This window comes from Dysidea avara, chromosome 11, assembly GCF_963678975.1.
Source record: "Dysidea avara chromosome 11, odDysAvar1.4, whole genome shotgun sequence".
Taxonomy (NCBI): domain Eukaryota; kingdom Metazoa; phylum Porifera; class Demospongiae; order Dictyoceratida; family Dysideidae; genus Dysidea; species Dysidea avara.
The window spans coordinates 24,747,146-24,774,612 of record NC_089282.1 but is presented as its reverse complement, the minus strand read 5'-3'; the positions used below and the strand labels follow the sequence as shown (position 1 = coordinate 24,774,612).

Here is a 27,467-nt window from a genome sequence, read left to right as displayed (position 1 = left end):
ATAATAACATATATACATAATTATATTGCTGAAAGTTCAAATTTAACCATACCTTACAGTTTTGTATAGACTTGTCGATTCTTGAGCATTGCTCAAAAGCATAATTGGCTAAAATTGACATGGTTCAAGCCTATTATTTTATGCTCAACCACACCTTATAATTATATATGCAGACACCCAGGCCTGCAAACACCAATACATACAATGCACACTGTAATGTGATGTACATATGTATATTTGCTGTTATAGACTTACGTGTATAGCTAGCCATAGTGTTATTTTGTGCCTTTGTTATTTGAATTTTAGATTTGCAGTTGTATTTGTTTTATTTATTTATTAAGGCTTTACAGCACAAGTGCTGAAGTTCCGTAGGACACCTGGTCCAAGAGCCATGCATAACAGAAAAAATAGCAACCTATTCAGCGAATGTTTTGAGTATAAGTTTTTGACTGTTTTATTAGAGTATCTCATAAAAGTTATATAGAAACTAACACTTTCATTAAAATTTACACTTGCAACATGTACATACTTCTTCCTAAGTGTACATTGAGATGTATACCTATCCTGGGAACATGCCGCACACATAGCTGTAGTAAAGCAAAGAAAGAAATAAACAAAGCCTTTTAGCTGCTGTATATACTGTAGTACAGTAACCAGTGAACCAGCATTGGCACACTGCTCAGGTGCTATGAGGCAAATCCTCCAGGACTATAGTAACCTTTAGGAAGTTGCGCCATGTCTTATAGGTGAAGATATCGGACCTGGCAGTTGCTTCCCCAGTAATACCAATTTGGCATAACTGGGCAACAAACTCAAAACCTATTGATTACCAGGCTCTGGACTATGATACCTCACACAACAGCATATACATAGTATTACATACACACTTATCTAAGACAAATTCCTTTCAAGGTGTCACACAACAAACTTTTAGTTGTGGATGTTAGCAGTGGCAAGGACTCAAATGGGTAGGTGTAGCCCCTCTTTTCAGAAAGAAGCTTAATTTGCCACTTCTGGACTGAAGTATTTGGACAAATTAAGTCACAATCAGTTTATCACTAGAGATTGCACTTATTGTATATAATGTATATTTAGTGGGCTTCTTGGGTGCTAATTGTATCATTCACTTGATGAGGATTATGACTTTTTAACAACTGCTTCATGTTGAAGGCAGCACTCATTCAAAAGTTAAAATGTTTAAAAGTGATTCTTTACTAGCGATCTTTAGCTGGACAATGGCTGTGGAGCTCATATCATACATCAGATCAAGAGTGGACTAAGTGTCTGGATCAACCAATTGGTCCTAAACATTTCATCCTATAATAATCAAAATGCAGATTATCACTATAAGTTCCCCTGCAATTATAAGCAGTGTATATATTATACCTCCTATAGCTGAATTCTTATAGTGCAAGTATAGAGAAGTGCATTCCATGCCTTATAGTCCTGTGCCTGCTTGTGTTATGATATATTACTGCTTGTTAATTATTTATTAAGACTTTACAGCACAAGCGCTGGGTATCAGTACTGCTAGATAAATGTGCTTATAGCTAAACTAGTTCGATTTGATGTTAACTCTGCTATAAATATACAGTGATATTTGTAGGAGTGAGAACAACAAGGATGCATACAAAAATCATGACAAAAACACAACAGAACACATCAAAACAAAGCCAAAATAAAAAGTATGAATACAAAACCAAATACCAATCACAATTTAAAAAGCCAAACCAAAAAATTGCATAAATATGAAGCTGTATATATCACACATGCACAGAATGCCAAAAAAAAGTTTTGACATTCACCAATACAGTAGCTAGCAGATTTAAGAGTGGGAATGTTAGCACTGGATTTGTAAATAGTCTTTTACACCATATATGGTATTGCAATGTGGTATTTGTATTAAGACCTAAAAAATAAATTTGCTACACATCATCACAGTCTAGGAGTACAATTAAACATATATTACCAGAAACCACAATATGATAATATCTATTGTTATCACAATTCATAGCCAGCTAAGAATTGAAGTATGAAGTGATTCTCATTAACAATATTCATGCAGCTGCAGCTGGCTGGAAGCACAGAACTTGTGGAAACTATAGAGTATTCATGAATGTGACATTAGTACCTTGTGGGCTGTTCCATCATAATGCTTAGAGGGATATGGTTGAACAGAATTCAAAGTGACCAAAATTACAGCTAAGTATCAGATATAATCATTAACCCATTCCACAGATGTTTTACTGATTACTAATAAAATTCTTATTAATGAATGTAATCAAGTTAAGTAAAATAATACCAAGGAAGCCATCTAACTAGTACAAAGACAACAATGACATTATATTACCAAGAGTTAATAATAGTGGAGGGAGAGTGTCTAACACTGCATAGGCCTGTAAAAAACGATCCTGAGAAATTCAAAGGGATTCTTTCTGTAAAACTCTGTAATTTGTAGTATTCTCCATAGGTGAAGATTGTTTCAATCATCACATTTCTTTGTTCTCTCAGTGTGCAATCATCACATTACCTTGTTCTGCCTGTGTGAACATTTTACACATCTGAAGGAATCCCTTTGAATTTCTCAGGATCATTTTTTACAGGCCTATGCAGTGTTAGACACTCTCCCTCCACTATTATTAACTCTTGATATTACATCATTCATTAAAAATCAGTTAATGTATATACTTGCAGCCCACATATATAATTCCGTTAAGTTTAAGTGGACATCCATTATATAGCTATATGATCACTTATGTTAAATATTTTGAGCTCACGTTAGTACAAAGTTGCTGTTACTACTTTGCCTGAGGTGTTGAATACAATGTTATGCATAGCTGTATAGACTGCTAGACAGTGTAACAGCATAATTTTATTAAGTACATTGTGTGGGGGCTTGGTCCACTTATATTCCAACCCAACAAGAACATGCATGCAAAAGGAATTTCAGCTAATCAGAATCATATTTGAAAGTATGTGGATTATTATATATAAAAAAACTTCAAGATCAGTCTAGACTGATACAGATTAGTAAGTTACTGTGCTATAAGTGGTACAAGATGTTTCATCTACTTCTCTCATTGATTACTGTTATAACTGTGGTCAACAGTGAAGACAACTGCTTCACAAAACATAGAGAAAGATTTTTTAATGTTTCAGAAGAAATTTTCGATATCATTGACAGGGTAAGTTGGTAGTTACAGATCATTCTATATTGTGCATGTAGTCAGTGAGATATTGCGCATGGAATCGCATGTCTTAGTGGATGCATGTGTTACTTCTCTACGTCAGCCAAAACTAACAATAAAGAAGTATCTTGTGCTAATCCACTTGTTTAAGCCAGCTTCCTGCCTCAAAATTTATCCTAATATAGACAAGTCCTAAATGTGACCTTTTACTGTTCCTTATCCTTATACCTCCATGCTTTTCCTGCAGGACGATTATGGAAACATTGTGATTGAAAGTAATATGCCAGAGAACTACAATGTTTCTATCAACAACACACAACGTGTTTTGAATGGAATGAGTTTAACATGTAGATATTACACTGATGTTAACTCTTACAAGTATCAACTACAAGAGGTCTTGTTTCACAAAGATGTGTTACCCAATGAGCTACTTGAAAAGATAACTTCATTACTAATCAACTTACAAATTGCAGCAAGTAGTCTACAACATATTAGGGTAAGGGTTACACCATACAGTTGGAATGCAACAATGTATGGTACACACATGTAATGGTTGTGTTAGAGTTGTATGCACCTCCATAGATGACTGCTTCCAACAAACTCTGCATAGAATTTTCTTCTGGACAATACAAGAACATTTATGCTATTAGTAAAGCAAAAAATAGCAATGATCTTTTGAAAGAGTTGAAGATCAGTTCACACACATGGCAATACCAACTGGAACCTTGTGCCTTGATTTAAAATCCAATATACTTTACAATTGTTTTTTATCTTTTTGTAAATTTAAAGAGAATTTGCATAATATTTTACTGTAATACAAAACGGTGTCACCTCTGCACAACTAGCAGAGGTTTTTATATCAGTTGTCATTTGCTACAATGCTGATTTCAGAGCAAGTAAAAACATCTACATACATACTCTGGAAAACACATTTTCCCAAGCATACATTTTTATCAGCGTACACACAACAACAACAAAATAACAAAAGTACAAAACTTAAAGCTCTTACTCATGGGTTATAATTGAAAACAGATTTATTTCTCTATTCTGTGGCTTACTTTAGTAGTAACTATATGCTATACCTATGCTTGGAGCAAGTCCCAGAATCTTGATATCAAAACATCATCGGATGCACAAAAAGTTCTTTAAATGTCCACAGCAGTGTACATTTAATGTGAGCTTAGTATCATATCCAACACCTGTTTTTTAAATTTTAAAATTTGTTTTAAATATGTGTGTGGTTGGTTGCCTCTGCACACAGTAATTGATTACATCAATGATGCAATTTGAAGTATTTGTTAATAGAATGTTTTGAATATCCAAAGATATACATTTACTTCATGTATGTAAAAGTGATATACCACTTAAACCTGTCAATACAGGGAATCACCTCAGACTCATGGAGTGGTGACTAATACAAACTACACAGCAGGCTGACTGGTACAACAAAAGCACTTGTATGCCACTATCACTATTATCCACACATTAGTGATAATGACTTAATCATAATATGTACAGTGAAACCTGTGTATTAAGCATACCTTGGGACCAACCAATACTGGTACCATTAACAAGTGTCCAGATTATGCAGGTCTCCTCATTTTCAGGAGTCCTGATCAACAGGTTTTACTGTATATGGTAGGATATTTCTTACTATTTGATGAGTCAGCAATTAAAAGCTCTACCACACACAACAGGAAGTTTTGAAAGAAAAGTTGACAAATCTACACTTTCAGCATTGACAAATTAAATGCTGACCAAAATCATGAAATCATAGATGGCACAATAAAAATAAAAGTAGAAATTAAAATCGGTCAATTTTCTTCTGTTGAAATTTCCTGTTTTAGTATAGTGCAAGGAATGTTTCAAGCATGCAAGCCAATGCCAATTGACCTCATTACACAAAAATGGTTATTCCTTTGTGGGTACGTAATTATCAAATATAAATTACATGTACTCCAACATATTACAATTAAAATCCAGGATTGATCAGTGTAGCGGGTAACCCATACACTATCATGTCCTTCACTGTACTGTTGTTTGGACTTTGAAATGAAAACTTGAGTTGAGCAGGCGTTCCAGAATTCTGAACTGCATCCTGTAAAACAATAAAAGCAAAAATCATACTGTCCATGCATGTACTACTCTATATACAAGTATGTAATGAAAATTGGGAGTTTTAAGTTTGATCAGGGATCAATAAAAAGTAGTGAAACAAGGCCTACACCTGCAGATATTCTAGAGGACATTTAATTCCTACAGTCTATAGCAATGCTGAAGTGTAGGAATTATGTAGTATAACTGCAGGTCCAAGCCTTGCTTCACTACTATTTATTTCTTTATACTTGTTTGTTTTCTTTTTTTGTGACTGAAGAAAGAACGGCACTAAACATGCCACAAAATTAATTTTGCGTCTAAACATGTACCCCATACATCAATCATTGAGAAATGATGACATCATTACACTTCGTTTTCAGCTATATCCAGCCTGTTACATAGTGTTTTAAGTAAAGAAAAGTAAAAGGAATGTCTCTGCAATCGATCCAGTCACTATGAAAAATATTGACTACGACAGCTAGTTAACAAAGAGCTACAGAAAAAAGCCATAAATGTGGCAGGTTCCATTTACAAATTTAGACAAAATTTGGGAATAAAATAATGGCTGGTATATAGAGTGGTGCAAAGCCAAGACAGATTCCATGTAAAACCAACTAAGGTGAATTCTAGGAATCCAGGCCTAGGAAACATGCTTCAAATGTACGGTATTGCTCAAATGCAATGTCGTCTTGCACGAGTTCAAGCAATTAAAAAACCTGCTAATTAAAGGGCGTGGCACCCATTTTGCTCATGACTATTCAACACATTTTCTTTGGAATGAGTGAAATGGGTGTCACACCCTTAAATAGTGAGTTTTTTTATTGCTCGCACTCATACGAGACATTGAGCAGTACCACATAGGGACAGACAGTATATGCAGTACATAGCTGCATTTGTATATAATAGTCCATTTTTCAGCTTTTAGTCTTTCCCACTATACTAAGGCAACTTGATCACATGCTATACACATGTTATTAATACCTTCAGGGTTAACAAATTGTTGATTCTGTATGACGTCATTTGCTTGTTCCCTTCATTCTTCACACCACAGGCTAGTTCAGCAGTTAGTCCAAACTTATCCTACACACACCACTAGTTAGCAGACATCACACACAACACACTCACCAATTCTTGTTCATCCAGTTCAGGTTGTAGTCTAACATCACAAGTGATATGAACTATTAGAACATTAGAAAATTCTGCTTCAAAGTCTAACTGGATGTGGCCATAAGTAGTCTTCAAGGTAGGGTGGTTGAAGTCTAACATAACACTCTCTGGAAGTTCTGCAGTTGAAATAAATCATAAATACACATTTATAATGTACATGCAGCTTACTTAACAATAGTTCTTTATTGGTACAAGGGACAACAACAGGATCATCCAGAGAGATGTCATGAGCTAACTGATCAACAACACGAGGTCTAGCAAATGGTTTCCCCATTACTGGAGATATGTTGTTTTTTGTATAGTCTAAAATAGAACAACATGGAATTTTTTTCTTCTATACATTAAATACAATACTGACAGTCCATGATTGATTTAGAGATATCCAGTTTTATTTTCTTTCTTGAGAGGTTTAGAGCATGAAGAAGTGCTTGTGTACAAAAAGAGTGTTTACTTCCCTTGATCTCAAAGGCCTCAAATGATGAAACACTGTAAGAAGAATAGATAATGCTTACTTTAAATGTGTTCATTAACAATTAACATACACTGAATAGGTCTACTAGTATATCCTTGTTTTACTACTTTTTATTGTTTTATCCTTAATCAAACTTAAAATTCTTAATTTTTCTTTGTATTTGTTTTTGTAACACAATTATGACTGGTAAACCAATGCATACCACATCTTAAGAAAGAACGGAGCCAGATATTTAGCATCTGAATGTATGTTGTAACTGAAAAACGAAGTGGCCATCATGCTTCGGTTTCAGCAATGATAGACGGTGTTACAAACAAAAGTACGAGAAGCACCTCTGCAATCAATCCAGAAAATATAGATAATTCCTGCTATGAACATGATACAGTAGTCAGCACAGGGAAGCCAACGTGCTACCACAAATCAACATTCTGCGCTGTCAACAAAAGAAATGGTACACAGAGGAGAACAAAGGCCATGATGTCTGCATTGTACCAACTGCGGTATGCAAAGGCACTTGTCAGGCTTAAACAATGCATGAAGGCAGGCGTAAAATTCACTGAACAAAGAAAAAATTAAAAATTAGTTATTATTTTTGGGTATCATATGGACCACAAAGGAGTAGGCGTGGCCCACGAAATAACATCACCCAAAAACCAGCCTCAATTTTCCCTGATGACAATGAGGCAGTATTGGTTAAGTAAAACTAAGCCCAAACAAGCCTTCGGATCGATCTGAAATACTTTCAACAAGTTGCTATGGAATTAAAAAAAAACTTATTTAACAGAATTTTCTACTGACCGAGTAACTCACTGACGCCTTCAGACAAGCGTAACTTGATAACGGCTAAGACTACGGGCTTGATTTTTTCACTGTTCGATGTCGCTTCGGCCTGAGAGGTGCATTTTGGCATACCACAGTATGTACAATGCATTCTTCATGGACTTACCAGTGTCCTCCTTTGTGTCCCATTCATCTTTGCTGACAGCGAAAAGTGTCAATTTGCTGGTAGTATGTCTTCCTTTCGTAACGGAAATCATCCGTATTTTTCTTAGTGGCTATTTTGATTACAAAGGTACTTTTTGAACAGTTCTTGATTTGCACTGCTGTGTAACGGGTTGAACATAGCCGACAACGAAGCATAATGGATATTTCACTTTTCAGACGATATTAAATTGATATAGCTGGGACACGTGGCACCATTTCTTTCGGTATGCATGGATTGCAGAGGTGCTTTTCGAACAGTTCTTGATCCGAAATGCTGTGTAACGGGTTGAACATAGCTGACAACAAAGCGTAATGGATACTTCACTTTTCAGACAATAATTGATATAGCTGGAGCTTGCGGCGCCATTTCAGATGAGGTATGTGCACATGGGTTCACCAGTCATAATAATTATTTACAAAAAAAGTTAACAAACAAGTACACAGAAAAATTTGGAATTTACAACTAGAGTAGGGACCATAGCACATTGATAAAAAGTACTGAAACAAGCTTGAGTAGTGCACAATATTAAATCACAGTAAAACAATAAGAAGCGTTATATCCCTACTGTGCTCAAGATACCATAATGGAAATGCACAGTAGGGATATAACACTTCTTATTGTTTTACTGTGATTTAATATCGTGCACTACTCCAACTTGTTTCTGTACTTTTCATTGATGTCCCATGGTCCCTACTCTAAGTTGAAAATTCCAAATTTTTCTGCGTTCTTGTGATTATACCTAGCCAATACTGCCAAGGTGCCATGAAGGTATTGTGAGGCTGTCAATATATTTTTTTGAGAGAGTGCAACCCCCATGATCCCTAGTGTACAGTACTACTGTACTGTATGATATTGGTGCAATGGAGTAATAGCTACTACCAAACAATAAAAATTTCAGCTACTCATGTACTTGCTGTAGTTTTTTTGTACAAAATGCATACACATCAAAATCATATCACATAGCTATGAAAGTACTAGCTGCTATCCACATCACACTTCTATAGTACTCACCAAGCATATATTTCATAAATGTTAGCAAATGCTTCATGTTGAGTATTCGAAGGCATTGATGACAGTGGCTGTGTTATTGCTGTACCCCTATTAGGTAAAACAGTATGACATCTGATCATGCAATCGAACTTGAAAGTAGCTGGTTTTCTACAAAAGTCATTTTAGTGATAAGATTAGTTTTTATATTATTGTTAAGGTTATAATAATATAATTATAGCAAAATTTTATTAGATTTGACGTTAATAGATATAAGGGTTAATTATATAGGGCTAGGGCATAAGGTCCTAACTCAAAAGGGGAACAACCCGGAGAAAAGTTAAAAACATTTCTAAATTAAGTTTGTAATAGATATTTTTGTAGATGAATGTGAAGTAGGCTTGGAAGTAGCCATCTTTAAAAAAAAGTGTAATAACGTGGGATTTAAGTAAAGAGTCTAAAAAATGTAAGTGGATTAAATGGAAATTGAAACTTTTGATTGGGTAGTAGAATGAGCTATAAAGATATAACGAAAGCTATGGTCATCAATAGGTTAGCCATGTCATTTTGTACACATAGGAGATTTTCAGATTGGCTGGGGCTACATCAGGCAGGTCACTTTGTACACAAATGACACATTTAGGGATTTCATGTTGACTAGTATAGACAGGTGACCTTAGCAGGTTTCAGTGGACACCTAAATCAAATGTTGATACCAACTATGCAAAATGAGATTTAACCCACCACAAAGAATACTGTATATAAAAGTTGGGCTCAAATACACACATTATATATTATGCTGGGTACTTCATGTCAAACTATAGAACACATTCCTGGGTGCTAAAAACTAGATTATAATTCTAACAAACGCTGGAATCACACGCTATACAAAAGTCTATATACACACACTTCACATCATACTTTATTGTTACAAGCAAAGATTCCAAACTTAAGTCTTTTATAAGCACCACTTTTTCCACAATCACCATGCGTCTCGTGTACTTTAAGGGTGCTAGCGGGTTTTTGAAGCCATTCAAGGGACAACCCACATAACCACATGCGGCTGTTACATCATAATTGGCATACTCAAAGTATCCGTGTTAGGCGGCTGTGTTTTGCGCCAAAGGAATTGGCCAAGAAACAGCCTGTTTCGTTTGAAAACCATCACGAAAATGATCGTCTGGGTGTCCAAGAGTGAAAATAGAGTGAATTAGCCTGAAAGTTACTGCTAGTTTTGAAGATACGTGCGAACACAAGCCGAGACACAAGCTGGTTTGTAGCCAACACACGTTCTTCCTGCGTTTTCTCGAGTGATAGTGTACGCTGGTAAATTATATTTGTATTGTACACCTGTTCTTAGGTAGTGACGATGTTCCAGCTGGATTTATCACACATAACAAGACACTGACGGTGCGTTACGAGGCGTTACCTACCGAAGAGCAGGCTTGGCGACTCCACAAGCAACAGGAAGGTGTCCCAGTGTGTAAAGAAAAGGAACAAGAGCTTTTCTTTTGTTTAGAACTTCATTTATAACTGGTTATTTGATAAAGTTGGCATTTGTGGTTTATTGGAATTTGTTGTAATAACTGGTCGGCGTGCGCATGTTCTACACTGCATTGTAAAAGGCGATATTCTGGAATACACAATAGTCGGATCTCTACCAAACTTTTGGTGGACCATCAGTGATAAATTTGTAAACTTTTAGCGCATGGAATTATAATTGTTGTGATCCAGCACGGAGTTACAAGGCCCGGAAGTCGAAGTTCGCTCGCGGGCACTCACTCTTTGTTTTATAACTCAAGAAAGAAGAAGTGCAAAGACAAATCCCTGCGCTAAGTTTCCACAAGTTTGTTGAAGAACCTTCACAGCGAATTTGATGCCTGTGCAAGCAGCCAGTATCTCGGAATAAGAAAAATGTATGGGTTGACTTTGAGGGACTATAGCGCGTGAATGAAACAAGGTACAATCTTATACTTTGGTCTCTGTATAGTAGAAAGTTAGGTCAATCTTCGAAGCAGTAGTTTAGATTTCTGTAGCTTCCTTTTTGCCTGTATCAAAGGTAAAAACAACAGCATTTGTGTGGCTTCAAAAAGGCGCTAGCACCCTTAAGAATAAATGCCTGTGCATGTCTGAATAGATGCCAGGTTTGTTTAAATGCTGGGTCCAAAAACCACTTGTAGGAAATGAATTCCTGGGCGTATAAATACGGTACCCAGAAATAATGATGCACCGATAAGAGATTTTGCTGATTATCCAATATTGTAATTCATACAATGGCCGATACTAATAACCAATCTAATGTTTATATTTACCAAAATTTCACACATATTTTGTAAAATTACCATTTAAAAACTTCATATAGCCAATATTGAACAATATAAAATAGCTAATTGGCAAATTAAATGCTTTGATTTGCAAATTAAGTCACGCCAAACTTTTGTCATTTACAATATAAAGGCACCTCTCTATAAAGGCCACCTTAAAGTTCCCCAAGTAAGAAAATCTACTCCAAAACAGCCAAGCTGTGAAAAAGGGGTGTGGCCTCCCAAAAATACTAGGATTAAAAAGTTGTGAAATCAAAGGTAGCAGCCAAGAAATGACTGCAATGATTTTAATGCTAGTCATCTCATTTCTTGGCCGCCACCTTTGATTTTACAACTTTTTTACCCAGGAATTTTTGGGAGGCCACACCCTTTTCATAGCTTGGCTGTTTTGGAATAGATATCACTTCTTTTTGTTATTGCAAACCCCAAAGCTTGCCTAATTTGGGGTTTTTGTTTACTTGTCTTTTTTCCCTTTATTACAGGTCTAAGAGTAAAGATATCTCAATTGTGCTCTACATGTCTATTTAAAATTACACTGTAATTTACTGTAAAACTCTCTTCTCTACAGGGTGACCATTTCATAGCTGAACTCTCTACATGGTGACTTGCTTGTAGCTGAAGTCTCTACAGGGAGACTTTTAATGTAGCTGAAGTCGCTATTGAGTGAGTGACTTAGAACGTAACTGAACTCTCTACAGGGACTTGTAATGTAGCTAAATTCTCTACAGGATAATTTGTTACTTTTCTTAAGTGGCTTGACATAGCTAAACTCTCTGCTGCTGGGTTACTCGTAATGTAGCTGAACCCTCTACAGGGAGACTTGTTATGTTGTTAAACTCTCTACAAGAAACACTTGTAACATACTCTACTGGGTGACTTCTAATGTAGTTGAACCCTCTACTGCGTGAATTGTAAGTAGCTGAACTTTCCACAGGAAGATTTTTAAACTACCTATTGAGTGATCTCTACTGAGTGACTTGACATAACTACACTCTTTACTAGGTTAACTGTAATGCAACTGAACTCTCTACTGGGTGACTTGTAATGAAGCTGAATGCTCTAATAGGGTGACTGCACTATTAGAGTATCTTGATCATGCACTGGTTACATGTAGTTGCATGGTCTTCACATTTGATTTTAATCTAATTTCTCCTTAACAACTGAAAGACTTTCTACAGTAATTAGTCTACATACATTGCAATTCATTCTTTCAGCAGTTTGTCTGGTAAGAGTACTATCAAAACAATTTCTTTGAATTTATGAAACTAGATCGCTCACCCGTTGCATATGGTTGGTGCTTTTGTTATAACTACATGACCATCATTTCGATTTCTTTCAAACCACAAAAGGTTTGCACTGCGATAGTTACTTTACGTACAGACTGATTTTCAAGTTATTCTGTTGTCAAGCGGTTTTTGCATTTTTGAAAAATCACAATAACTTCATTGTTCTTCATCTGATCTGTACGAAATTGGACTGTAAATGTAGTGTGTATTATGTTCTTATTGCCTTCCAAATTTGAAGTAAATCGACCAAAGCACGCACAAGATATTTTTAAAGTGTATGAAAAGAAAAAGAAGATAATTAAGAAGAAAAATACGAAGAAAATAAGACAAACTTTAAAGGCACGTATCTCAGTGAAGGCTGGACAGATTTACTCAAATTTGGAATGGGAGGTGCCCTACGCTGAACAGCAAAAATGGTTAATTTCTATTCACGCGCTATCAAGCTACGGATATATGAATACAGCATTTTCTTCGTTCCTGTAAAATACGCACTTGTCTGTTGCATGCCCATCCCAGTTGCGCTTGGCTGCATGACACACTATTGTGTGTCTTGATATACATTAATCTATACTTGTCTACAGAAGCCACCTGCCTATTAAGGTCTAAAAAAATGGTGACTGTTTAACAGGTTCTACTGTATATGCCAAACATTTATGTCTTACACAGTTCTGCAGCAGTCCAGAATTGAGATGATCTTGGCAAGTCGTTTTTGCATTTTCTGAGTGATGACATCATAATTGACACACTCCTCAACCTTTATTTGTTTGTCATTTGCATCAACGGGCATTAAATGGGTTGTCTTTTGAACATCCAATCCGTGCCCAGAATAATAAAACAACCCATACATTCCACCATCAAGGTGGTCGCAAAAATAATCTACTGCTTTTGACATTTCAGTTGATGTCAGATCAACAAGTGAAATTGTTTTGAAGTTGAGCTCCTGTAATTTTTCTGTAACTGCCTTCACATCATCACGGGGACACCTTAGGGGCCGTCCTTTATAGCTACCATTGCCAATCAGTAGTGCCATTTTGTCTGTGACTACACAACACATGACAGGTAGTGTACAAAGAAATAAGTAGTGTGCTAACCGCCACAATCAAACTCCTCCGCTAAAATAAAACACACAAAAATTAATCAGTGCAAACAATAAATGCTATACTAGGTACCTCTTAATTGTAGTCTTTGAACTGTATTCAAACTGGAGTCCTCTGTTATGAAAGATAAATGGCAATGTAATGATAATTCCAACATACAGAAGACCCGACTACAGAATGTTTACAAAATTTATTTCTATGGTAAACAATATGTACACCTGAAGTACAATTGAGACACACGCTACATATTGTATGTTTCTTACAAAGTGCAGGATAATCAAATTCTTCATAAATGTCAAGCATGAAAAATACTCTGGACAGGGATGGCACATGCTAAGATGAAATGCTGTCCCTTGAAATAATGCACAACAAAATGATAACATGTCAACTACAGTTCTGCACACCTGCACACTTATGATGTACTAGATCTCTAACTCCCCCAGTGAGTATGCTATATACATTTAAGTAGGGTAATGGATTGTGACTGATAACTGTGCATGCCCTACGTGCAGAACTGTATTGCCTACAAGCACAAGGAAAAATTAATAGTGAAGAGGCCATTATGTTTCATTTTCAGCTAAGCTCAGCCTGTTTCATAGCATTACAAGTTTCGCATCATCACAAATGAAGAACACTATGAGGAGGACCTCTGCAATCAATCCAATCACAACAGAAAACTCCCATTACAAATATAGGAAACCTATTACGTGGCACTTCTGAATCGACACTTCGCACTGCTAGCAAAGATACATGGGGCACAAAGGAGAACACAGGTAAGTCCATGAAGCATGCATTGAACATACTGCGGTATGCCAAAAGGCACCTGTTGGGCTGAAGCAACATTGAACAGTAAAAAAATCAGGCCTGTAAGCCTTAGCCGTCATCAACTTATGCTTGCCTGAAGGCATCACTCAGGCAGTCAGTCAGTCAATAGAAAATTCCACTCAATAATTATTTTTTTAAATTGTAGCAGCCTATTGGAAGCATTTCAGGTCATACTGAAGGCACTTTTGGGTTCCAATACTGCCAAGGCACCATGAAGTGCTGGAAATTTTTTTGTGAGAAAGTACAAACTTCCATGATCCATAATATACAGTACTACCACACTGTATGATAGTCACACTGTTACAGTATGTTTTACTAAGTAAAAAGCTGAGCTCTAAAATTTCTACTAAAGTGTATGTCTAATATAATCTGAAACAATGTTACTGTAGATATGGTACTAAAACAATACCTTGTAGGGAGAGATTTAGAACAGTCAAAATGTTGCACCAAAAAGGAAGAAAAGGTATACATGAAAAAGTTAACAGCAAAAAATTCTAACAACAAAAAAGCAATTTGCATGAGTAAAAAATTGAATCCACCACTTCGTGATTAGAAAACACTCCTTCTGAGCACCATCACTAAGTGGAGTGTATATACACAAAAGAATTCAAGCGAGTTTGCTCTACACCCTTGTATTCAATGCACCACAGATGGCACATAGCTGCAGTTAGAAATGTTTTTAAACAAACTCAGGTTAAAGTCGGATGATAAGTGCTTTATTTGACACAGTAGCTGGCAAAACAGCTATCTGACGTTGCAGAATGCAGATGATCAAACGGGTTTTCAACTTTGTATAGGAAACTATTTTGCATACATACAAGACACTGTCAAAACACACAGAGCAGCTTACTCCATTCTACTCGAGTTGTGTTTGAGATTGCAACATCGGAAGAGTATTCACTTCTTGCTTCACAGTGATATGAGCCAAGGTCTTCTCTAGTTACTTTCTTTACAACCAACCAAGAATCGGTACCATCAGGTACAGCATCATTATTACGGAACCACTGGTAGGTAATTCTATAGTGCTTGCACTTAGCTTCACACTCCAGTACCAGATCTTCATTCAACTCCATATATCTGTTTGTAGGTGGCTGCTTTGTAATCTTAATTTCTGTTGAGTTTACCACTTCCACACATGCCACTCTTGAACTGACCTTAGCAGAAATTTGACACAAGTAGTAATGCTGGTTATATTGAGTTGCTTCAGACACAACAAATTTGTCTTCACTGCACTGTAGTGGCTCTTTACCATTTCCATCTTTGTTACACTTGAACCACTGGTACATCGCAACTACCTCAGGAGCTGATTCTGCCTTGCACGACAACTCTAGTTTATTACCAGCTAATACCACAATCTTCTCCTTTGGCTCCTCAACAATCCAAACTACACACATGTAGGCAAAACTATTTAATGGACTATGCAAAAATGAGCATAAAAATTTAGTTCACAAGTACTGTGAAGCATTATATACAAATCAAAATCTTCAAATATAAAACTATGAATACAGAATAAGCAGCAGAGTAATGGTCAGGCTCTATCTGCTAAAACCGAAACTGAATAATAATCACACACTTGGGCCACCGTGCAATTGCAATAGAGGGTCACAAAAATTTCTGGCCCGTATTAAGCAGGTAGGCAGCAGGTCACTTTGTACACAAATGGCACATTTGGGATTTCAAGTTGGTTGGTCTAGCTTATTTAACATACATACCAGGTCTCAGTGTATTAATCACTTTATGACTTACAGTGTAATAGTTTAACAACAGCAGCATCAGACCATTCTGAGTGGCCTGCAGCAGACACTTCACAGCAATATCGTCTTTCATCTACATTTGGTGAAAATTGCATGGACAATTCCAGACAAGGCTCAGTGCCTTTAATGGTTTTCTTTTCTTTTCTGAATTTTCCTGGCTTCTCGCTGGCATTCAGGTAGTACCAGGCATAGTTTAATTGATGACCACTTGGTGATTCTGCACGACAACACAGTTTGATAGTAAAGGCTTTCTCTTTAACTTTTATCTTGCAATCTTTAGGTTGTTCAACGATCTTTATCAGCTGGTCAAGGCCACCTGTCAGAGCAACATCACATACAGCACATCACAAGAGAACCATTAAATTTAGATTTTTGATTTATTATTTTATACTCACAACAATTGGCACAATGCCGTTCCTCCTTGTTGGAGTGATACAAAAACAACAACTAACTAAGCATACAAGAATATACAAGATAAACGCAAAGCAAGACAATAGCATACATTACACCACCCACACATACAAGTACACAAATAACACTGAATTACATAGTTGACAAAAAATGGATTTTCGCACAGCCATAAAAGAACACTGCAAAGCCTAAAGGCATGTAAAGTGTATGCTAGTGTCTACAGTCAAAAATAGTAATACTGGTAGGTGGGTTTACAAACTGGATGACTGAATTAAATATGTAGTTCACGTGACTTGGGATGTATGTAACTTCCTTAAAAGCTAGTTACCAACTTCACAAGATATGTATGTCTGTATTCAGTCACCAAGGGTAACAAAAGCAAGTGACATGGTAAGGAAAATGGTGCCATGGTAGGTGGGTGAGAACCTAAATTGTTATTAAAGAAAAAATGTTCCACAAAATGAACCACAAAGTTTTATGCTGCACAACACATTATTCTACTGATCATGCTACCAGGTCACTAGAAAATTATAGCACAAGCTTCAATCCTCAACTCAGGATACTCACTTGAAAAATACAATTGAATTTTGAGAGAACACATAAAGCACTTCGCCTACAAGAGTAAATATTACAAGAATGTATAAAACTACAATACCTTACAGTTTCTACTTTTAAAATCAACACTACAAAAACCCTAATACAACATACACCTCACCAGAATCAGTCGAGTCTGACGGTATTGTCACCTGAATTTTACTGGCTCCATCATGAAACACTGTATGGTCAGTGGATGGGAAAGAGGTTACTGAGCGACTCAGTAACATTCCATCAAATTCCTGGGACACTTCTTGTACACAAGATGATGTTAAACTAGTATCGGAGCGCCCTGAGGTTTCTATGGTAATGAGGACAATGTATACATGTACACTGACACTTGACATTGTCAACAAACAACATAAACTGTCAAAAACAGTCACTGCAAAATCCTATTATAATGGACACTTCAGGACTAATTGATTTGGATAGAATTTTCATATACGAGGTGTCCTATTTCAAGGGATAATAATTATTGTATTAGTAGGTAAACCCATTCTTTTTTGAAAGTGGTTAAGATGTACAGTGTCCTTTATTTAGAGTGTCCTTTAAGTGATACTCCAGTGTATATAGCAATAATTCAAAAATTTACCTAATTCTGGATGAATGCATTCCTTCACAACCACCTTGGCATAAGTGAACACTGCTCTGTCGGCATCTTTAATCCTTCGGTTTTGCACCCTACAACTGTATGTTCCACAGTCTCTCACTGTGACAGGATCTATCACAAGCTTCCAGTCTTTCGCTCCAGTAATATGCTTATAATTTCTGGCAGATTGATCATAATAGAACCATTGATAGGCTGGGGGCTCCGGTATGCAATTGGCTATGCACTCTAATTCCAATCTTTCATTTGATATGACTGTCTTTGTCTCAGGATGCTTGCTTATGACAGGGTCAGCTACAAAAAGTACACAAAACCACTTACAATATATCTGGAAATGTCAGATTTGTGTGATTTGAAATACTTTTGTTTGTTTGTTTGCCATTTAACATTTACAATATTTTCAAGTTCATGAAAACTTAAAAACAAGAAAGATTTTTCATAGAATTACATAATTTATGATCACAATTAATGTAGCTGAGGTACTGAATATATGGCAAGACAGTTTGACAAGCAAACCTCGGCAAGTTTACTATGATGAGGTTTTAGCAAGAAAGATTTGGCAAATGTCACTGGCTGTCATAAAATAACGTAAACACTTCACGTTCGTATTCATAACAACTTACGGTAACAAAACTGACTGCTTTGGATACAAGCAACATTTGTTTTTGTGGTCTATGCATACCAAATTGTTAGCAATTCCAGTTAGCCATTAACAAGATATGGCACAAAATACCTGGCAGTGTAAAAATGCTTATAGGGTAACATTGTGAATTTCTGACGTTAAGCCAGAAAGACCACCAATGTTGCTTTAATGCATTAAGAAAACAGTCTTGCCTTGCTAGAAAACATGCTAGAAAAGCCTTAATTCAGCTGTAATTATCTTATTAAATTCTCGGGTGCTTTCAAGGCAATTTCTCATTCAATTCTGGTTGAAGGATAGATTTATGCACTTATTGGCTACTAACAACAATAACTAAGCATGTACAAGTGTTGAAAAAGATGACTAGAGACTTGACTATTGAAAAGTTCTTAGCATTTTAACAAATTTTAACCAAATTATTCGTGATTTTAAATTTTTGTGGATTGCTAAAATGTGGTAAAATCAGTGGAACAAATTTTCGTCATGATCTCCATAAAACTTGTACAGAAACTACAAATAATATGGAAAGATGCCCACGAAATCCATGAAAATTTGTATCCCACGAAAATTTCTTATCCTACGGTAGTTAGAAACTTACACTTTGGCACAGGTAATCACCATACCCTGCAACACAAATGCTAAATACACGGTTTATGAGTTACAGCCCACTGAGTTGAAATTCACAAACTTACCCCAGTCATGAAGTTATCTCCATTTACCTTATTTCATAAACATTCACCACAATACTTCCATCATTGATACAAGCATGTTTCCAACAATACAAATGACGGCTGTTGTAGCCTGACCAACAATAAACCTCAATACAAGAATTTAAAGTTACACTTCCAACAGTTTTCACTATACACATTCTCACACAAAATACTTACTTGGTTCCTGGAAGCAATCTAAAGCTCCTCGACATCCAATATCTCGAAGCAACGATTTAAAATGAGTGAGCCTCATACCCTTTTTCTGAAACTCCAGTAGGAGGGTCAGTGAAGGGCTTCTTTTCTTTGTCCCCTCAAAGGCAATTATTTCTATGTCATTTCTGTCATAACGGTACGATTCCTTCGGCAACAGTGGTATCAACAGCCGCCAGTATTCCTTCCTTTTATCAAAGCAGAATCTGTCTAGGCTGTAAGCGATGTCGTGTAGTTTCTCTTTGTTAAGTGCGTCCACACCAAGCTCCATACCGCGAAAATATTTGGATCAACAAGTAGCTTACAATTGCGTAATTGGGGTGTGCTAATTTATAAATCTTTGTAAATAGGCGCTTACTGTTTTTGGATTTCTTTTGAAGCCTCGTAACTGCTCCAGGCCACGTCATGCTAGTGGGAGTTACAGATAGAAGAAATACCCTCGTGAAAACCCTGCTGTTGGTTGTTTACAAAACGCTAAGCGTAAATTGCAACACAATTAAGACTTCCAGCTGAAGTGAAAACCGGCTTGAGATGGCGATCAGAGCAGTCCTAGAAGTGATATTCTTCGTTGCAGTAAGTGAATATCGGTAAATAATCACACAGTTGGGTATGTCACCCGATCATCATAGGCGATTCTAAGGGGGGGCCAAGGCCCCCCCTGTTAAAAAATAACTTTTAAAAAATCTTGGGGAAAAGTTGCTGTATAGACGGGTTGCCTTTTTAAGGCGTGGTCGTTTTCCCGTAAATTTTCCACATACTTTCCGAGTTCGCTAAGTCAAAAATGTATTACGGCTATTGGAGAAAATGAACGTTTTGGTTAACTTTAGCAAGCAAGAGTTAGCCAGCCTTCAGAACAGAAAGTATGTTATAGAGAAAAGTTCGAGCTATAACATATCCAGCGTGTAAGGTGATGGCTGAGCGAGAAGATGATTTTCTCTCAATCTCGGATTTTTGGAAAGCGAAAAAACTCACTGAAAAAATTCTTTGTAAGACTTTGCTACTACTTAGAATGATAGACTGGATGATTTTAACTCACCTTGTACCTTTGAAGAATCAAAAACGTTTGTCAAACTACTTTTAAAAATGGGTTTTTTGTTGACTTCTTGACCAACATTGTAATCATGCGTAAAACGGAAAGTCGCGTTTTCTCGCGTTACACAAGGGACACGCCCTAAATAGGCAACCCGTCTATAGATTGGCATTGTTATTTTTAGCATTTTTCATGTTTTTAGAACAAATTTTAGGCTGTTTTCAAGCCTTTAAATTGCAAAAATCCTGCAGCTTCTGGGGGTTGCACCCCCAGACCCCCCTGAAAATTCTACTTTATACTATAGCCAAGCAACAATAGTTATGCTGTTCCCTACTGGCCCCCCCCTGTAGGTCAGGTCTAGAATCGCCACTGCCGATCATCCATTAAAATCAGATAGCTATAGTGAACACTTCCTCAGTTGCCATGACCACACAATAATTGTTAATCACTAACCTTGTTTTTGTGGTCACATGTGACAGAGGACACATTTATGTAGTTTATTAAAATTGGTTTCACAATGTCTTGTTTTGTCATGTTGATTTTCATTATGGCTTCAGCTGAACTGAAACCAATGCCCTGAGAGCTTTGAATGGTATAAAGCTCTCAGGGCATTGAGCATGCATGGTATAAATCATGCTAGAGAGCATGGTATAAGACTAAGACTGAGCATGGTATAAGTAAATAAAGCCACTACCAGTGTGATAGGCCCATGGGAGCAGAGGACAGGTCACTGAAGTTACGATGAAGTTGGAAAAAGACAATGGTTGTTCAGTGAAGTGCCTAGTGAATACCATAGCATTGTTCAAATGATAAATTGTGTAATTCAGTCCCCACTCAAGAGGTTTCTTCTGTTTTTTTTATCTACGTTTCACAGTTTAGTATAAAAGATTCTGACTTCCTGTACATAACAGACCTAGCTTTCTCACAGTTACTAAGGGATATATAATAGTAACCTCATCAGCAGCCTTAGGTACGTACCACTGGCATATTGTTAGGCAGTGACAAGTTATTACACTCATTACTCACCCATCCCATTAATGAGAAGCATTTTTAAAAATAAGTGATGCACACGGGATGCACAACTATCTATGCTATAGAATGATGCTGCATACAAATGACCAGATAAACGCACACTTTTACGTAGCAGAAGTCACATGACTTCAAGATGACCTGCCACAAGAAATAACTATTAAACACATCACTCTGGCACTATAGATTACAATTGCTCCCATAATCAAATAAAAGTCTGGGCCTAATTGTAAGCCAGGGCACTAAACATGGACTTGCTGGATTAACAGTACAGCCTACAGAGTGCTTGAGACATACATTCTGTAAGTAAGGAGAGAACTGCATCTCAGGGAATTAGTGTGACAGCTAACCTGGTTAGACAACACTACAGACATTTCATGCAGTACAGTATTGACTGTACCACATGTATGATGTCTCTAGATGAGTTGATGTTCATACAAATACTTGACCTTAGGGTAATTGTAGTTTATTTGTACACTTCACATGCCAAGTTTCATTCTTGACTTTTTGGTGTTTTGCACTTCTCAGCACACTTTCCTTTGCACCTTCTCAAATTCAGACTCAGCAAATTCAGACTCAGCAAGCTGTCTACTGGCACCTGTCTTACTGGACACCAATTCTCAGTACAATCCAACTGCATGGCATTTCTCGCTTGTCACACTAACTTTTGGCTCCATTTTCAATTTCAAATGCATCTCCGCGAGGAGGGGTCATGGGTATTTCCAAGGGATTTCCCCTCACAGTCGTGATCTGATCACGTAATATTGTCAAAGAACTTGTTCAATCCTTTATTATATGGGGTAAACACTGTGGAGTGTGTACTAAATATGTGGTGGTAGGTTGTTTGTGTATTACTTTAAGTCTTTCCGCCATAGAAATAGGCTGACATTTGGGAAAAACTGTTGGTTGGGCAATCAGAAATTGAAATGCCCACCAATGCCCTATCCTAGCCATGCCCCTGGTAAATTCATCAAATTTTAATTCATCAAACGTCCATAAGTGATCCTAAAAGTACATGTTTAGATATATGATTTCTCAATTTGTAATTCGGTAATACTTCATCCTTTCTTCAAATTTTTTTTTGGTTGTACACCAGTTTACTAAGTTTAGATTTGAAGATTCTGATACTGTAATGGGCTTAATCTTTGAATCATGATAATATGTGCATTATTGTGTGAGCTGATTCCTCAAAACATTTAATATACTTGGGAATTACACAAAGTACCTCATTTGTAGTACTACTTTTGATAGCGGCAGATATAGGGGGTTGTCTTTGGCATTGGTTTCTGTTGAAACCTCTTCTGAAAATTTCCAGATCCATGACAGCCACTGCATGCTGTATTCTCAAGGTGGTTCATCAGATATATATATAATGACTGACTCAGTTGATATGGTCTCCTTTATGAAGGGCTACAGCTGTAAATGGATAAGCTCCTATATTACCTGGCTATACACGATCTGTCATCCTCAAGACTCAATGAACTCATAGTTTAACGAGACGGTAAGACTACATATGGCACTCAAAGAATAAAAAAAGCATTCAGAGTTTGGGAGTCAACACTCAATCTAGTTTCATGATTCAGAAAGATGAAATGTATTGGTAGTATGAACAATAATACACTGTCTCAAATTTCGGCGGCTCTTCTATAAATGTTTGAGAATCTAACTTTTTAGACCACTAGATTTCAATCAATGCCAACTCTAAAATGTCTGGTGAAAGCACAATGATCTTTCTTTTAAATTCAAATCAAACCAGTAAAAGCGAACTCAAATGGAATACATAAATGGTGGTCTCACATAAATTCTCATAGTCATAGTAAAAGGTTGTCAAACAAATTACCAGGCCACATACAAAACGTTTGACAGAAAAAAACAACTTGTCACTTGGCTTTTAATTGTATATCGGGTGTCTGGATGGAATGGAGGACTGGAATGGTTAGATACTATCACCTAGTAGTCACCTCTTTATAAAGACCACCTCCTAATGAAGACTACTTCTTTAAAATATTTAGTGATGATATCTTGTTATGTAGGGTGTATTATACCCTATAGGATAGTCTATTTGATCTATTGGACAATCCTATAGAAATGTCAAAGTGATATCTGATATGATAGAGTAAACAATACAACTAAGTAACTATCAATTTCCTGTACCTCTTAGTCCTCTGCCTAATATTGTATGTTATTAACATATACATTATGAATGATATCTCAACACTTAAGATTAACTGCACTGGAACTACTTTCAATATTTACAATTAACTGACTATATCACTTAGTACATAGCTGCACAGTACATACGTAGCATTAGTGTCAATGGTAATTGTTGATATGCAATTCCTCTCTCTATTGATGCACAGGTTATCCCTGGTGTATCAATTTATTGGCTCCAACTTCAAGTCGAGATTCAAGATCTGAGAGAGCAGATAAACAGTATGAGCAACAACTATACAATTCTTGAGGACAATTATACTAATCTTGAGAAGGAACACAAGGACTTGAACCACACTCTCAGCATACTAACAATCCAAATGGAACAAATTCAACACATCAGGAAAGAGAAAAACTTGGTGCAGAAGAACATTCAGAGGATGAGCAGATATTATGAGCTTCAGAAGAAGAATGCTACTGGCGGGGGAATACTGGCTAGCAAGGATGAACTCACACATGATGAACATCTTGAAGTAGAGAGGTTAGAGAAGCACTTTAAACGCAAGCTGCCAAAGGCCTACACTGCAATTGCCAAGACTAAGAAAGCAACAGAAGACCTCCTAAAACAATTTGAATCATTGGAGGCTGAGTATCAAGAAATGCTGATTGATGGTGACATAGAGAAAATGCAAACTGAGCAAGGAAATACTAAAAGTCGTATTCACAACATGCTCATTGAAGGCCGTGCACTAATCAAAGCTGAAGGTGAAAATGCAGGGTCTGCTGAGACCATTGTTGATCTGTTATTCCAAGGAGTCACCAAAATAGCTCGAAATATGGTGAACTAAAATGTATGTAGCTTGTAACCTTTACAGCATATTCACACAGCATGTATTTTCATCTTTTAACAAATTATTCTATGTAATCATAGTCAATATACACACGCTAATTAATTTTTCGCCATGGGGACCATCATCTTCTGCATGTGTAAGATTTACAAATCATGGTAGTATAAAGAATAGCACACGTGTAATTTTAACTTTTGGCAAAAGAGGCAGTGGAAGAGAGAATGTTACCACCTGAAACCAAACAATCTGGTGATTGTCTCTACTTCTTGTGATCCTCAGGGCACACAGGTAGTAGTGATTGAAACATGCAAAGCATGAGTTTTCTAGGGACATAACCCCTCAGGAAATTTTGAAAAATTAATGATCTTAGATTGAATGTGGTTACAATTTTGACTGAAATTTTTGCTGTAAGTATGTACGTATGAATGCTAATAATAGCTAGAATGTGTGTGTGTGTGTGTGTGTGTGTGTGTGTGTGTGTGTGTGTGTGTGTGTGTGTGTGTGTGTGTGTGTGTGTGTGTGTGTACACACACAGACAGTATGTTCATCACATATCCTGTAATATCCTATATGTTCATCACACATCCTGTAATATCCTATATGTACATCACACATCCTGTAATATCCTGTAACACACACAGTATGTTCATCAACATCACAGTATGTTCAACACACACAGAGTATGTTCGTGAATGGCAAGGTGAACGGTATTGTTATTAATGATGACAGTGTGGAGACAATATTCCTGAATGAATCTCTGTAAATCAGAATACAATCAGAGTTAGTGATAATTTCACCAGTGGTGAGTTACAGGATATTATTAATAAAACGCTTAACAGGCAAACCTTAGGTTTGCCTGTTAAGCATAATGATGTCCTTCACTGTCTGTAAGAAGGTAAGTTTTTAGTGAGTTCGAGGTGAGCTAGAGTTGGTCCGGCTTCGCTGGGATGTTAGTTTCGCTCACTCCAACCCTATAGCTTACCTTAAGGCAAGCTCACCAAAAGCTTACAACTATAATAGCGTGCTTGCTACTTCATTGAGTTATGATGGGTGAGTGCTGGATGAACAGCCTGACCAAGTCAGTGCCTGGAACCAGGTGAATAGCCACTACATTGTTAATAACTAGAAAGTTTTAGACAATCCCTTTGTGTGTGCCGGCATGGGAAGGGGGGGGGGACTATACATAGTTTTAAAGGGCATACCTACTTTCCGGAACGGGACGGAACAATTCAGGAAAATGCTACATTTGTATTTGTATTTTAAGGATAAAGGCTTATGCCTGTACATCCATAAACAAAATTAATAATTATTATGTACTTAGCTATTCTAATTACTATACAAAATCAAATAAGCAATTACTATAGTGTCTGTCCAGCAGTGTTTTAAAATCATTGACAGAGGGAGAATCAACAATAGATTGGGGTAATGAATTCCAGTCATTGATTACTCTGTTACTATAAAAATTAGATCTTGTATATGAATTAGTGTGATGTTTGAATAATTTCCTTGTGTGACCCAGCGGCGGAGGAAGTAGTTGATATGAGGGGGGGCTCCGCTGAGCTGACCCAGACTTATTTCTATAGTTTGGTAAGGTGAGACCAAAAAAAAAAAAAAAAAAAAAAAAGGTCACAACCAACTGACAAGAGCTTTCCACCTTACCAGCTACCATTTCTAGCTGATAAACTACATAAAAATCCTTACATAGCTCGTTACACACTGACTACTTTATTAGACTGACTGCTCTATTAGAGTATCTCAATCTTTATCACGGCATTCTGAGGGGGGGCTTTAGCCCCCTAGCCCCCCCCTTTCCGCCGCCTATGGTGTGACCTCATATCAGACAATTCAATGTATTTTAATGTCATTCAGCTACAGTATGAAAATGTACTGTTTGTTCAATTAGAATTTTAAAAATAAAACTGATTCTACAAAAACCTGTTAATTTTAGCAACTTTTATATGCTCAGCTGTATAGCACGTATATCATATAGGGGGTGGGTGGGTGGGTGGGAGGGTGCGGAGGGGAGGGGTAGTGGGCCGCCCACGCGCAAGAAGTGGCTGACAGTGAAAAAACAGTCTATAAGTATCATACAACTGTTTAAATATATACGTTCTTTGATATTGTATATGCATTAGTTTGCCAGTGATAGTTATAAACGGCGAAAAGAATGTAATCAATTGCCCGCCCACGCCCAATTTGCGCCTTCGTTAAAATGGCCTTGCTCAAAGACGATTAAATGTCTATGACATAGTTTTTTGTATAAATACTTTGGTTTGTTTATCATGCTGTAATATTGTGCTGCTGTGTTATGCTATAATACTATTAATGCTTATATTATTTAATGATGTTTGTTTCTATTACTTTAGTGCACGGTGGGAGGTGGAAGCGTCCATGATGATGATTGGGCTATGTGCAAATAAGGTGAGTGTATGCTTTGTAAAAAGAAGCCCACGTAGCTGTGTAGGGCTCATCTTCTGTACAGATCAGCTTCTGTATAGTCTTTCATTATTTTATTTTTCCCGAGGGGTAGCCAACGCCCACGCAAAACACAGAAATGGTGTATCAGAGGGGTTGCCAACGCCCACACAAAGCACCCAACTGGCGTGTACGAGACTCCCAATCTTTATGTATTTTTAAAAGCATTTAGAGATATTGCTAACTAGTAACTATCTGTACAGTTGTTGATCTACATCTTGTTCTAGTTATTCATGATCGATCATTGTCTACTTTGTTAAACTCACTTTCTCCATTATTTTTACATGATTTTGGATTTAGGATTTGGTTTCTAATATATTTGTGTATTTCTGATTGGATTTCTCACATAGCATACAAGAGTCCCGAGGCATTGGCTACCCCTCCCTTTTTACCAAAAGCCAGTTCATCTCTAGTTGACAAAGATAGTGTGACCATCTAATTATGATATTACAAACTAAATTAAATTCTTGATCACAGATACACATTTCCCTTGTTGCTATATGTGGCACACCACAAAATTAACCAATGTAAACAACCATTACCATACCTTGTAGTGTTTTATTTTTATGTGAATATGTAG

At 36.8% G+C, this 27,467-nt stretch overlaps 2 protein-coding genes across 2 annotated transcripts; one reads left to right on the top strand and one right to left on the bottom strand.

Annotated features, from left to right (window-relative positions):
• Nucleotides 1-5,085: 5,085 nt before the first annotated feature.
• On the bottom strand, nucleotides 5,086-20,044 carry LOC136238041 (uncharacterized). Its single transcript, XM_066028348.1, has 14 exons — nucleotides 19,322-20,044; nucleotides 17,780-18,088; nucleotides 17,309-17,488; nucleotides 16,175-16,498; nucleotides 15,279-15,812; nucleotides 13,676-13,717; nucleotides 13,598-13,618; nucleotides 13,169-13,547; nucleotides 8,921-9,007; nucleotides 6,811-6,938; nucleotides 6,621-6,755; nucleotides 6,411-6,568; nucleotides 6,267-6,365; nucleotides 5,086-5,286 (listed from the first exon to the last, which is right to left on the bottom strand). Exons 1-14 carry the CDS (start codon nucleotides 19,623-19,625, stop codon nucleotides 5,161-5,163), a joined length of 2,826 nt encoding a protein of 941 aa, XP_065884420.1. The 5' UTR covers nucleotides 19,626-20,044; the 3' UTR covers nucleotides 5,086-5,160.
• LOC136238042 (uncharacterized) lies at nucleotides 19,696-24,494 on the top strand. The gene is made up of 2 exons (XM_066028349.1): nucleotides 19,696-19,927; nucleotides 23,774-24,494. Exons 1-2 carry the CDS (start codon nucleotides 19,886-19,888, stop codon nucleotides 24,410-24,412), a joined length of 681 nt encoding a protein of 226 aa, XP_065884421.1. The 5' UTR covers nucleotides 19,696-19,885; the 3' UTR covers nucleotides 24,413-24,494.
• Nucleotides 24,495-27,467: the final 2,973 nt, after the last annotated feature.